This window comes from Hylobates moloch, unplaced genomic scaffold (assembly GCF_009828535.3).
Source record: "Hylobates moloch isolate HMO894 unplaced genomic scaffold, HMol_V3 SCAFFOLD_21, whole genome shotgun sequence".
NCBI lineage: Eukaryota > Metazoa > Chordata > Mammalia > Primates > Hylobatidae > Hylobates > Hylobates moloch.
Genome location: NW_026652296.1, coordinates 30,738,299 through 30,751,611, shown reverse-complemented (window position 1 = coordinate 30,751,611; position 13,313 = coordinate 30,738,299). Strand labels below are relative to the sequence as shown.

At 35.7% G+C, this 13,313-nt stretch overlaps 1 protein-coding gene across 7 annotated transcripts in view; it reads right to left on the bottom strand.

Moving 5' to 3' along the window:
- Nucleotides 1-5,205: 5,205 nt before the first annotated feature.
- RAD21L1 (RAD21 cohesin complex component like 1) overlaps nucleotides 5,206-13,313 on the bottom strand; it is a 31,701-nt gene continuing 23,593 nt past the window's right edge. For 6 of the 7 annotated variants that reach the window (XM_058432998.1, XM_058433002.1, XM_058432999.1 and 3 more), the window contains 2 exons: nucleotides 12,771-12,848; nucleotides 5,206-6,822 (listed from right to left, as the gene is read on the bottom strand). In XM_058432998.1, coding sequence (XP_058288981.1) covers nucleotides 6,634-6,822; nucleotides 12,771-12,848 — 267 coding nt within the window. In that variant the 3' untranslated portion in view covers nucleotides 5,206-6,633. The remainder of the gene's footprint in view (nucleotides 6,823-12,770; nucleotides 12,849-13,313) is intronic. The other variant, XM_058433001.1, reaches the window with a different exon arrangement.

Below are 13,313 nucleotides of genomic sequence, written 5' to 3'. Positions count from 1 at the left end.
ACTTCTTCAATAAAAGTAGCTGTAGTCCTGAGGGAGGGTGAGCCCCTGTTGTTTTTTTTTGTCTCTGTCCTCCTACCTCCTGGTCCCAGATGCAAGTTCAACTGTGGAAAGTAGGCAGCAAAGCGGAACAGAGTAAATAAAGCTCCAAACTCCAGCATTCTGGTGAACCCCAGAGAGAATAAATCAAATGATGATAATGATAATAATAATGGTTTTCAGTTACTGCTGAAAATTAAAAACAAAACAAGATCTTTAAAGCAGTCAGAGAAAAATGATGCATTAATAACACAGGAATAGGCTGGATGCAGTGGTTCACACTTGTAATCCCTGCACTTTGGGAGGCCAAGAGGCAGATTGCTTGAGCCCAGGAGTTTGAGACCAGCCTGGGCATCATGGCGAGACCTCACCTCTATAAAAAAATACAAAAATCAGCTGTGTGTAGTGGCATTTGCCTGTAGTCCCAGCTACTCGGGAGACTGAGGTGGGAGGATTGCTGGAGCCTGGGAGGTCAAGGTTGCAGTGAGCCATGACTGACTGTACCACTGCACTGTAGCCTGGGTGACACAGCAAGATCCTGTGTCAAAAAAAAAAAATTTAGGAATAATAATTCAAATAATTGTTGATTTCTTATCAGAAACCATGGAGGGCAGAAGAAAACAGAACATTTTTTTTAATTGCTTAAAGAAAAGAGTTGTCAACCAGGATTTTGTACCCAGCAAAAATATCCTTCAGAAATGAAAGTGAAATAAACACATTCTCCAATTAAGGAAAATGAAGATAATCCATTGCCAGCACACTTGCTTAAAACAACTACTGAATTAAGTTCTTCAGACAAAAGGGACATTATATTAGAAAGAAATTTGGAACATCAAGAAGGAAGGAGAACAAAAATGGTAAATATTTGGGTAAATTTAATAGGCTATTCTTCTCTTGATCTTTTAAAATATGTTTGACAGTGGAAAGCAACAATTGTTGATGGGGGTTTAATGTATGTAGATAAGACAAGTACAATATAAAGGAGGAGTATGCATATTCCTTTACAATATAAAGGGACCTATATGGTGTAAGATTTTTACACTCCTCTTGAAGTGGTAAAATACCAATTCTAAGTAGAGCATGAAAAGTTAAGTATGTATTTTGCAACCCCTAGAATAGCTATTTTTAAAATCTATAACAAAAAATATAGTAAAAAAAAAAACACAATAGGCTGGGTGCAGTGGTTCATGCCTGTAATCCCGGCACTTTGGGAGGTAGAGGTGGGTGGATCACTTGAGGCCAGGAGTTCAAGACGAGCCTGGCCAACAGGTCTCTATTAAAAATACAAAACTTGGTCGCTACTAAAAATACAAAAATTAGCTGAGTGGGGTGGTACGTACCTATAATCCCAGCTACTCAGGAGGCTGAGGCACAGGAATTGCTTGAATCCAGGAGGGAGAGGTTGCAGTGAGCTGAGACTGCACCTCTGCACTCCAGCCTGGGCAACAGAGTGAGACTCTGTCCAAAAAAAAAAAAAAGAAGAAGAAGAAGAAATAAAAATTGAATTCCAAAAAATTCCAAATATTCCAAAAGAAGGCAAGAAAGGGGAAAACAGAGGAATAAAAAATAAAGGGAACAAACAGTAAAAAAATAAATAAAATCCAAAAATCCTAAATAAATAAAATCTGAAATCCAAAAATGTCAATAATTACATTAAATATAAGTGATCTAAACACTTCAATTAAAATAGAGGTTATCTGAACGGATAAAAAAAGACTTTATTTGATGCAGTCTATAAGAAATTCACATTAACTATAATGAATGATATAGGTAGCCTAAAAGTAAAAGATAAAAAAAGATATACCATACAAATACTAATCAAAGGAAAGCTGGAATAACTATATTAATATTAGAAAAAGTAGACTACAGAGCAAAAAATATTACCAGGAATAAAGAGAATTATTATAAAATAATAAAAGGGTCATTTCACCAAGAAGATGTAATAATTATATATGTATATGCACCTAATAAAAAAGCTTCAAAATATATAAATAAAAAACTGACAGAATGGAAAGGAGAAATAAACAGATCCACAATTATAGCTGGAGACACAAACACTTTTTCTCAGTAATTGATAGAACTAGTAGACAAAATAAACAAGGATGTAGAAGAACTAAACAACACTATGAACTAACTAGGTCCAACTGACATTTATAGAACACTCCACCTAACAAATGCAGAACAGAATTGATCCTTGAACAACACAGCTTTGAACTGTGTGTGTCCATTTCTATGTGGATTTTCTTCTGACTCTGCCATCTCCGAGACAGCAACACTAACTCCTCCTCTTCTTCCTTCTCCTCAGCCTACTCAATGTGAAGACCATGAAGATGAAGACCTTTATGTTGATCCACTTCCACTTAATGAATAGAAAATATGTTTATCTTCTTTGCGATTTTCTTAATAACATTTTCTTTTCTCTCGCTTGCTTTATTGTAAGAATATAGTATATAATACATATACAACATATGTGCTAATTGACTGTTTATGTTATAGGTAAGACTTCTGGTCAACAGTAGGCTATTAGTAGTTAAGTTTTTGGGGAGTCAAAATGTAGACACAAATTTTCAACTTAGTATAGGGTCATAAAATAAATCTTCATGAATTTAAAAGAATTGAAATCATTTAAAGTATGTTCTCTCACTATAATGGAATTAAACTCAAAATCAATTACTGGAAATATCCCTTAGAAACTGAACATACTATACTTCTAAATAATTTGCAGGTAAAAGACCTGCAAGTCTCAAGGGAAATTAGAAAATATTTTTAACAGAACAAAAGTGAAGATACAACATATAAGTATCTGTGTGATGCAGCTAAAGCAGTGCCTAGAAGGAAACATAGAGCTTTATGTGTTTATATTAGAAAACAGGGAAGATCTCAAATCAGTTATCTAAGCCTCCACCTTAATAAAACTAGAAAGAATAAAATAAGCCCAAAGCAAGCCAAAGGAAAATAATAATAAATGTAAAAGCAGGAATAAATGAAATGAAACAGAAAGCAGAAAAACAAAAGAGAAAATCTTTTAAAAGATCAATAAAATTAATAAGCCTCTAGCACAACTGAAAAGAGAAAACATATTAACAATGTCTGAAATGAAAGAGGGGTTATTACTATGGACCCCACAGACACTAAAAGGATAATAAGGGAATACTCTGAACAACTCTACACACATAAACTCACCAATGTAGATGAAATAGACCAATTACTTAAAATAAGAAACTACCCAAACTCATTGAAAATGAAATAGGTAACTGAATAGTCCTACAACTATTTAAAAAATTAAATTCATAGTTAAAAAAACTTTACAAAATATAAATATCCAGATCCACATTGCTTATGGGTGAATTCTATCAACTATTTTGAGAAGAAATAACACAAATATACACAATCTATTGTAGAAAAATAGAATAGGAGGAAACACTTTCTAAGTTATTTTATGAGGCTGGTATAACTCTGATACCAAAACCAGAAAAAGACAGTAAAAGAAAAATACAGACCAATATCAGATGCAAAAATCCTCAATAAACTATTAGCAAATCCACATGAAAGGATATTCAACATAACTAGTCATTAGGAAAATGCAAATCAAAACCATGAGATACTCACTAGGATGGCTATAATTTTTAAAAGGGACAATAACAAGTATTGTCAAGGATATTAAGAAATTGGAACTCTGATATATTGCTGGTAGAAATGTACAATAGTGCAGCTACTTTGGAAAACAATTTGACAGCTCCTCAAAAAGTTAAACATAAAGTTATCATGTGACCTGGCAATTCCATGCCTAGGTATATAACCAAGAAAAATCAAAACTTATATACACAAAAACTTATATACTAATGTTGATAGCAGCATTATTCATAGTAGTTAAAAAGTGGAAACAATCCACATGTCCATCAGCTGATGAGTGGATAAACAAAATATGGTATATCCATACAATGGAATATTATTTGGCCATAAAAAGGAATGATATAAAGATACATTCTAAAACATGAATAAAACCTGAAACCTTTATACTAGGTGAAAGGACCAGATACAAAAGGCAAAACATTGCCAGGAGTGGTGGCTCACACTTGTAATCCCAGCACTTTGGGAGGCCAGAGCGGGTGGATCATTTGAGGTCAGGAGTTCAAGTCCAGCCTGGCCAACATGGTGAAACCCCATCTCTACTAAAAATACAAAAACATTAGCTGGGCATGGTGGCATGGCCCCTGTAATCCCAGTTACTCAGGAGGCTGAGGCAGGAGAATTGCTTGAGCCCGGGAGGTTGATGCTGCAGTGAGCCAAGATCATGCCACTGCAACTCCAGCCTGGGTAAAAAAAAAAAAAAAAAAAAAAAAGCGAAACATTGTTCAATTCCATTTATATAAAACAAAAACACCTAATTTGTGAGTTTAGCAAGGTCATAGGATACAAGGTTAATCTATAAAAATTAACTGTATTAATGACAAAATTTTAGAGATGGAGAACAGGTTAGTGGGTTTCAGGAGCCAGGGACGACAGTAAGGAGGGAGATGGCTGTGGCTAACAAAGGGTAGCACAAGTGATCCTTGTGATGGAACTATTTTGTTTCTCAACTATGGTGGTGGCCACACAAGCCTACATATGCGATAAACTTGCATAGAATTAATATATACACAAAATGAGTGCATGTAAAACTGGTGACATCTGAATAAGCTGGGTGGATAGTGTCAATGCCAATTTCCTAGTTGTGTGTTATACTAAAGTTATGCAAGATGTTACCACGGAGGTAAACTGATATATGGGATCTCTGTATTATTTCTCACAACTGCGTGTGAATCTACAATTATCTCAAAATAACAAGTAAACAAAAAATCAACTGGAACTCTCTTACATGGTTACTGGGAATGCAAAATGGTACATCCACTCTGGAAAATAATTTTGTAATTTCTTATAAAGTTAAACATATACTTGCTATACGGCCCAGCAATCCCATTTCTAGATATTTACCCTAGACAAATAAAAACTTATATCCACACAAAAATGTACACAAATATATGAAGCTCTATTAATAATTGTCAAAACTGGAAACAACTTAAACATCTTTCAATGGGTAAATAGATAAATAAACTGTGGTATATCTAGGCAACAGAATATTACTCAGCAATAAATAGGAACAAACCACTGACACATGCAACCACTTGATGAATCTCAAAGACATTTATGAGTGAAAGAAGCCAGTATCAAAGGTTACATGCTATATGATTCCATTTGTATGACATTTTCAAAAAGACAAAAGTGCAGTCATGGAGAAGAGTGGTTGCCAGATGTTATATGGGGGAAGGGTGTTACTACAAAGGGATAACACAGAGAATTTTTTAGGGTGATGTTACTGCTGGAATCCTAATTGTGGAGATGGTTACAGGACTCTACAAATACATTAAAATTCACAGAACTGTGCACCAAAATTAAGAAGTCAAATTTTCTGTATGTTAATTTAAAAAATAAAAGAAATTTTAAAAAGGCAATTTTGCCATTTAAAATTTATAGTTAATACATTTAGAGAGGCTATTTAGAATTTGTTGTTTGCAGCATAATTCCAGATATAACAACATTTTAATGAGTACCATAGGCTTCATTTTACAGTGTACGATGGAGCTCACAGAGCATCATATGAAAATGTCCTAACTCAAACTTTAATTAAGAAAAAAGGAAAACAACAGTTTTAATGTCAAAAATGTTCAGTAAACACCAAGCAAAAGAACATTTATTTTGGTGATCTTTACTCAGAGCATAGCTGCAAACAACATGAGGAACAAGTGTCTGCTAATTTTTTTAAACATAAGAAGCAGATTTAGTTTTGCTGACATATTAATGGTGATTATAATAATCATTAAATAGTAAATAAAAAGGTTAAGTGACCTATAAATAGACTAAAACCCACACAGGTAATTTAAAGCAAAGATGAGCTTTGTAACTCTTCAATTAAAATATTGGATTAAAAACCAAGGCATTAGGTCAAATCAAGGATGATATGCATCGCAGCCAAATAAATTGTCTGTGTAGAAATAATGATGTTTTCATCATTAACCCCACAAAATTCAAGTAAATACTCCAATGTAAAATAGCCTTTTAAGAAACATCTTTGAATGTTTGTCAAAAACATATAGCATTTTAAAAATGCATCCTAAATGTATGCTAAATGCAACATTGAAGTCAGGGAAATGATAAATGCTATATATTCAAATCAGCTAAGTTAAAAATAATTACTTAGCTATAATTAAGTATTTCTGAGCCAGGTATGGTGGCATGTGCCTGTAGTCCCAGCTATTCAGGAGGCTGAGGCAGGAGAATCACTTGAGCCCAGAGTTCAAGTCCAGCCTGGGCAACATAGTGAGACCTTTGTCCTTAAAAAAACAAAAAACAAAACAAAACAGAATTTAAAGTATTTCTTTGTAAGCATGTAGGTTTCCAATTCTAGCTATGATTATTCTGAACTACAGAGAGGAAATAGGTCAGCCTATCTATGAAATGGATCAGACCTTCAGCTGCTTCCAGATGGCTTCTGCACTAAATTGAACAATCTACACAGAAATTCCAGTGATGCCATAAATCTGTACGTCTGGGTTTCCTTCATATGTTATAAAACATTGGTCCCATCGTAGCTATAATATCTGCATAGGGAGCACTCTGGCTCAACTCGATAGCCCGCTGTTTCTTTAGGACAAGAAAGCTATAAAATTTGGCAGCTGCTTGTTTTCGGTCACTATTTCTACAGAGCTTCATCAGACTAAAGGACTGCATTCCCATCTTGTTAGATTCCTGGGAAAATAATTAGAAAAGAAAAAAGAAATGGGAAACAAGATCATTAGAAGTAAAGCCGGCTATAAATGCGTAATAAACAACAAAATATTGACATTTTGGATAAATGACTATAAAATCCTTAAATGGAAAAAGGGAAATGACTCCTTAGTAAACATAAAAACAACACAAGTCACTGTACACAAGCTTGGTTCATGAAGAACATGCATGCAAAAGAATTCTGAAGTGTTATACAAATTTATAATGTGTTATACAAATGATAGGCCTTTTTAAAATTGATGTTAACATAAATGGCTCCTGTGGAAAGGGCAATTAGTCTATATCTACAGAGACAAAAAAAAATCCACAGGACTTTGGGAGGCTTCAAATACAATGAAAATCATCAGCCTATCAGTCTTCTTCTACTTAAAGGTACTAGTGTTGGTGTTGACTATAAACAACTCCAGTTTCAGTGTCAGGGGATTATGACTATGTAAACAACTCCCAATTTCTTTGCACAGATTAAAAAGATGTCAGATTCACTACATGACATCTGTATACCTACTGAAAATAACTGAGGTACAATAAAGTATTTTAATTATGGATGAAGATAACTCTTTTCATGAAGACTAGGATTTGGAATCAGAGTCCTAGAGTAGAAGTATACTTTTTTAGTTAGAAATACTGTGGTGCGGGCCGGGCGCAGTGGCTCACGCTTGTAATCCCAGCACTTTGGGAGGCCGAGGCCGGTGGATCACGAGGTCAGGAGATCAAGACCACGGTGAAACCCCGTCTCTACCAAAAATACAAAAAAATTAGCTGGGCGTGGTGGCGGGCGCCTGTAGTCCCAGCTGCTCGGAGAGGCTGAGGCAGGAGAATGGCGTGAACCCGGGAGGCGGAGCTTGCAGTGAGCCAAGATTGCGTCACTGCACTCCAGCCTGGGCGACAGAGCGAGACTCGTCTCAAAAAAAAAAAAAAAAAAAAAAAAAAGAAATACTGTGGTGCGGCCAGGCGCGGTGGCTCACGCCTGTAATCCCAGCACTTTGGGAGGCTGAGGAGGGCAGATCGCTTGAAGTCAAGAGTTCGAGACCAGTCTGGCAAACATGGTGAAAACGTTGTCTGTACTAAAAATACAAAAATTAGCTGGGCATGGTGGTACGCGCCTCTAATCCCAGCTATTCGGGAGGCTGAGGCAGGAGAATTGCTTGAAACCAGGAGGAAGAGGTTGCAGTGAGCCGAGATCACGCCACTGCACTCTGTCCTGGGTGACAGTGATACCCTGTCTCAAAAAAAGAAAAAAAAAAAAAAAAAGAAATACTGCAGTGAATACTGGCCAATGTCCCTATGAGAATCATACACCCTGAATAGTCGTGAAGCATATTTAGAAATACCATATACAAGGTTTTGCTTGTCCATAACAGTCAACAAATTAATAAATTAAATACTTTGTCATAGTTTATCTTAACCAAAGGTGTGGCCCAGGGCCAGTAACCTTTCAAAGATGGCATATCCAGCCTACATTTATTCCCTGCCTTGAGAGAAAAGATGAGAACTGGATGGCTTTTCCCCCAGGGAGAGAATAAGGACAGCTTTTTCAATTTCAAGAGTTCTTTTGAAAAACCCTAAAGGGACAAATATGCAAGATTAAACAAAAGTGTTTATTTGTGTTCCCTTCAGAAACCCTTCTGAAACGAAGGTAATGGAAGAAAAAGTGACAAAGGAAGGAGATAAAGACAAAGAAAGTGGAAGACATAACTGACTTGGTAGAGACAACTGAACCCTAAGTGCTGGCAGAGGGGAAGCCAGCAAAAAGCAAGCCAATTTGAGTGAGACAGAGTACCTAGGAAAAGCTCAGGAACTGGAGACATCAGTGTGTCATAAACTGGGGAGAGGGATGAAGCTGAAAACAGGAGAATTCCTTGAGAATCTACTTAGGAACAGTTAGACCTTCTGCCCACTCCACCACCTCACAGAATCGGAGACCGCTACTCACATAGCAGAAGGCGTGAAGTTGCTCTTCTGGAGATACCAAGCACTGAGGCTTTGAACTTAGGGCACTAGCGCTGTGCATGGTGAAGTGTCATACCACAAACAGTGGGATTAAGGGAAATTCTACGCCAACAGTGAGATAACCAGCCTCTCCTTTACCTCCTTTTGGTTCGTGAGCCATTGGCATCATGCTTATATCTCCTAGGCAGTAGACTTAAAGATTACTCTGGAAAAGCTGACTATTCTAAGGTAGAACAAAACCCAGTTATATAATACAATCTAGGGAAGGTGAGGAGTGCCACCCAATTACCTCAGTATAAAGACCATAAGTCTACAACCCCTACTCATGTGTATATAACTTCCAGTCAGTTTTTTGGTGTCTCTATCTTAAATAAAAACAGATAATTCTAGGATCTATAAGACATTTGAGTAAAATCTCTAATACTAAAGAGCAAAAAGGAACGCATTCAAGAAAATCACTAAGGAAAGATAATGCAGGGAGCAGAAGTGCAACCTCTGAAGTTAAGAAGTTTTTCATTGTATGGCTAGGATAATAGTGAGAGGAAGCAGATCAGTGGTTGCTTGGGAATGGGGGTGCCAGTTGGAGGTATGCAAATGAGGGATTCACAAGGGGCACAAGGAAAGTTTTTCTGGTTTGAGATATGTTTACTCCTTGATTGTGGTGAAGGTTTTACAGTTGCATACATATGTCAAGACTTATCTAATGCATACTTTAAATATAAATAGTTTACTGTATGTTAATCATATCTCAACAAAGCTGCTTTAAAAACCTAATTGAATAATTAAATAAAAATATTATGATGCTATAAAACAAAAGAATAGTTAGTAACCAAGAAAAAAACTCCTGGAAAACAAAAAGGTAAAAGCAGATATAAAAATTCAGTAAAGTCTAGAAGACAAAGTTGAAGAAATCTAGAGGGGAGAAAAATACAAAGAAATTAATATAGAGGATAAAAGATGTTATTAAAATTAAAGGAGCAGTTCAGGAGATCCAACATCTGACCCACTGGCCCTTCAGGAAGACAAAACAGATAAATAAAAAGGAAATTGAGGCCAGGAGTTTGAAACCAGCCTGAGCAACACAGTGGGACCTTGACTCTATGAAAAACTTTAAAAAATAACAATAATAAGGAGAAAGTCCAAGAAATTTTTAAAAATTTTCTAAAACTCAGGAACATGAAATTTCTGTATAAAAGAACACACTACATGGTAAAGACAATAAGTGAAAGAAAAAAAAACCCAAAGCACATTATGAAATTCCAGAGTGTCAGGGATAATAATAATAATAATAATAATAATAATAATAGATCAAAAGCTTCCAGAGAGAAAATAAAGGTTACTTACAAAGGACCACCAACTAAGGCAATATCTGACCTTTCAATAACATCACAAGAATCTTGCCAATGTTACAAAGCCTTCAACATCTGAGAGAAATATATTTTCAACTTAAGTTTAGAGACAATCAATCACGTTAAAGGTAAAAGAAATGCTCAGGTTGGTATGGAGGGTCTCTATCTCTCGTGAACTCTTTATCTCAGGAATTATGAAAGGATATTAACCACCAAAAACATTTAAGATAAAGGAAGATCAAAGCACCCAAAACCACAGAGGAAATAATACATACAGGAAATAGACAAATTCCCACGTTTATGACAAAGCAATATCCCAAGACAAAAACTATGGAGCAGACCTAAAGAGCTGCTGGTTTGGATCAGAATAAGAGGATGGTGAGCTCCTAGAGAGATACCTTTAAGGAAAAAAAAATGGAACTGATGGATCATTTGATAAGAGATATTATAAAATATTATAAAACCATAAAAATGGTATTTTTGTCAGAGTTTGGTCATATTGTCTGAGTTTGGAAAAATAATTAAAATGGGTTTATAGACACTGAGCAAATGAAAAAAATGAAGTAAAGGATTATAAATCATGCTGCTTAAAGACACATGCACAGATATGTTTATTGTGGCACTATTCACAATAGCAAAGACTTAGAACCAACCCAAATGTCCATCAATGATAGACTGGATTAAGAAAATGTGGCACATATACACCATGGAATACTATGCAGCCATAAAAAAGGATGATTCCTGTCCTTTGTAGGGACATGGATGAAGCTGGAAACCATCATTCTCAGCGAACTATCACAAGGACAAAAAACCAAACATCGCATGTTCTCACTCACAGGTGGGAACTGAACAATGAGAACACTTGGATACAGGGGGAGGGATAGCATTAGGAGCTATACCTAATGTAAATGATGAGTTAATGGGTGCAACACGCCAACATGACACATGTATACATATGTAACAAACCTGCACATTGTGCACATGCACCCTAAAACTTATAGTATAATAAAAAAGAAAAAAAGAAAAAAAAAAGAAAATGTGGCACATATACACCATGGAATACTATGCAGCCATAAAAAGGATGAGTTCATGTCCTTTGTAGGGACATGGACGAAGCTGGAAACCATCATTCTCAGCAACCTATGGCAAGGACAAAAAACCAAACACCGCATGTTCTCACTCATAGGTGGGAATTGAACAATGACAACACTTGGGCACAAGAAGGGGAACAACACACACCGGGGCCTGTCATGGGGTGGGGGGAGGGGGGAAGGATAGCACTAGGAGATATACCTAGTGTAAATGATGAGTTAATGGCTGCAGCACACCAACATGGCGCATGTATACATATGTAACAAAACTGCACGTTGTACACACGTACCCTAGAACTTAAAGTATAATAATAAAAAAAAGAAAAAAAATGAGGTAATGATTAACTTGAAGAAAGCCTAATGACAAAACAACCATAAAGTTGACAAGAAATGTAATTATGCTATGAAGCTTCAACGTAAACTAATTTTTATATAGTATTTATGGCAGCAGCTGCTAGTTGTCCTTTAATTTCCATTCTCTTCTTCTATAGTAACAGAATAATTAGTTGGGACTAAGCTTACCAAATAAAGACTACATTTCCCAGCTAGATGCCGCAATGTGACTAAGTGCTGGTCAATGAAGTGTAAAAAGTGATACAATTTCTGGGTTGTACTCTTAAAGGAAACTTTGCTATGCTACTGATTAGGGTACAGACCTGGTGGGTAGTTAGCCATTTTAGATCTTGAAAAGACAAAGGAAACCCGGGTCCCTGACAACTTTGTCAGCATAGCTGCCATACCAGATTGAACCTTTACCTGAGAGATAAATAAACTTCTATCTTTTTTAAGCCACTAATATTTTGGCTCCCTGTCACAATCAAACCTGCATCATAGCTATTACAAATATAACACTGTACACATAACACTATATAACACATAACACTATGCTAAAAGTATACCAGGGAGGGGAAGGTAACTAAGTTAAACTTTTGTTTTCTGTCAAAAGAATTCAGTAGATAAAGTTTAAAGCTGAAATACCAAGAAAGAGCACTAAAAGGATGTTTATTAAGAATATAGATATAAATACTAAAAGAAACAGCTTAATGTAGTTGCTTCTGGTGAGCAGGACTTAGGGATAAGGGAGAGGTAGGACAAAGGCCTTTCTGTCCTTTCAGCCTTATTGCATGGCACTATTGAACTTTTAAAATAATATACATGTATTATTTTGATAAAATATAAATTAAATTCAAAAATTACCTGAGTTGTCACTCTTGAACTGCTATAAACTAAGTTTCATATTGAGAATTAGTTGGTATCCTGCTAAAAACAAGGGTGGGACACAGAATAGATATCTAAGGGTATGAGTGTGGGTAAGAAGTTGATTAGAATATGTAAGCACCAAACTCAAACTTCTACATTTAGCCCTGGGTATACTACTGAAAATCATTGCACTCTAGTGGGATTTGGCCTCAAAAATATAAGGAAAATTATTGCATTTTCATTAATATATAGAAGCTTGAAGTCAGTATTTACTTATTTTTTAAAATAAAAATAGGGTTGACAAACCCTAGCATCTCACCCGTAAACGATTTAACATCTGAAGTATTCTTCGATTCCATCTCTCTGTCTCAATATTTTCTTCATTCCTCAATGACTCCTGTTTGAATGATAAATAAAATATTTAACTTAAGCAAATTTTACTGAATGCTGACTACTTGCCCATCATAGTGTTAACTTCTACAAGAAACACAATTATTACAATGGGTCCTGCCAAATAAAGAGCTTATAGTCTTTATTATTTATAGAAAGAATAAGGCTAACATACAAATATAAACCACCTTTGCACAATTACACCTGTACTCTCCAGGGTGTCTTCTGATAAGAGGCTCCAAAATAGGAGATTCTGCCATTTTTATTTGGTAATGTGTCCAGGGCCTTACGGTTACTTTGAAAAGTAAAATTAGCAAAGACAACAACTTTTGCCTAGGGTTATCCTAGTTCTGGTCAATCTGAACTCAGTTGACAGTAGTAAACATACAGCTATTTCTGCATTGTAAAGGCCTTTATCTGAACTTATCTGGTAATGGAAGCTCTAAACATAACTGCTCTCTAGTAGTTTGTG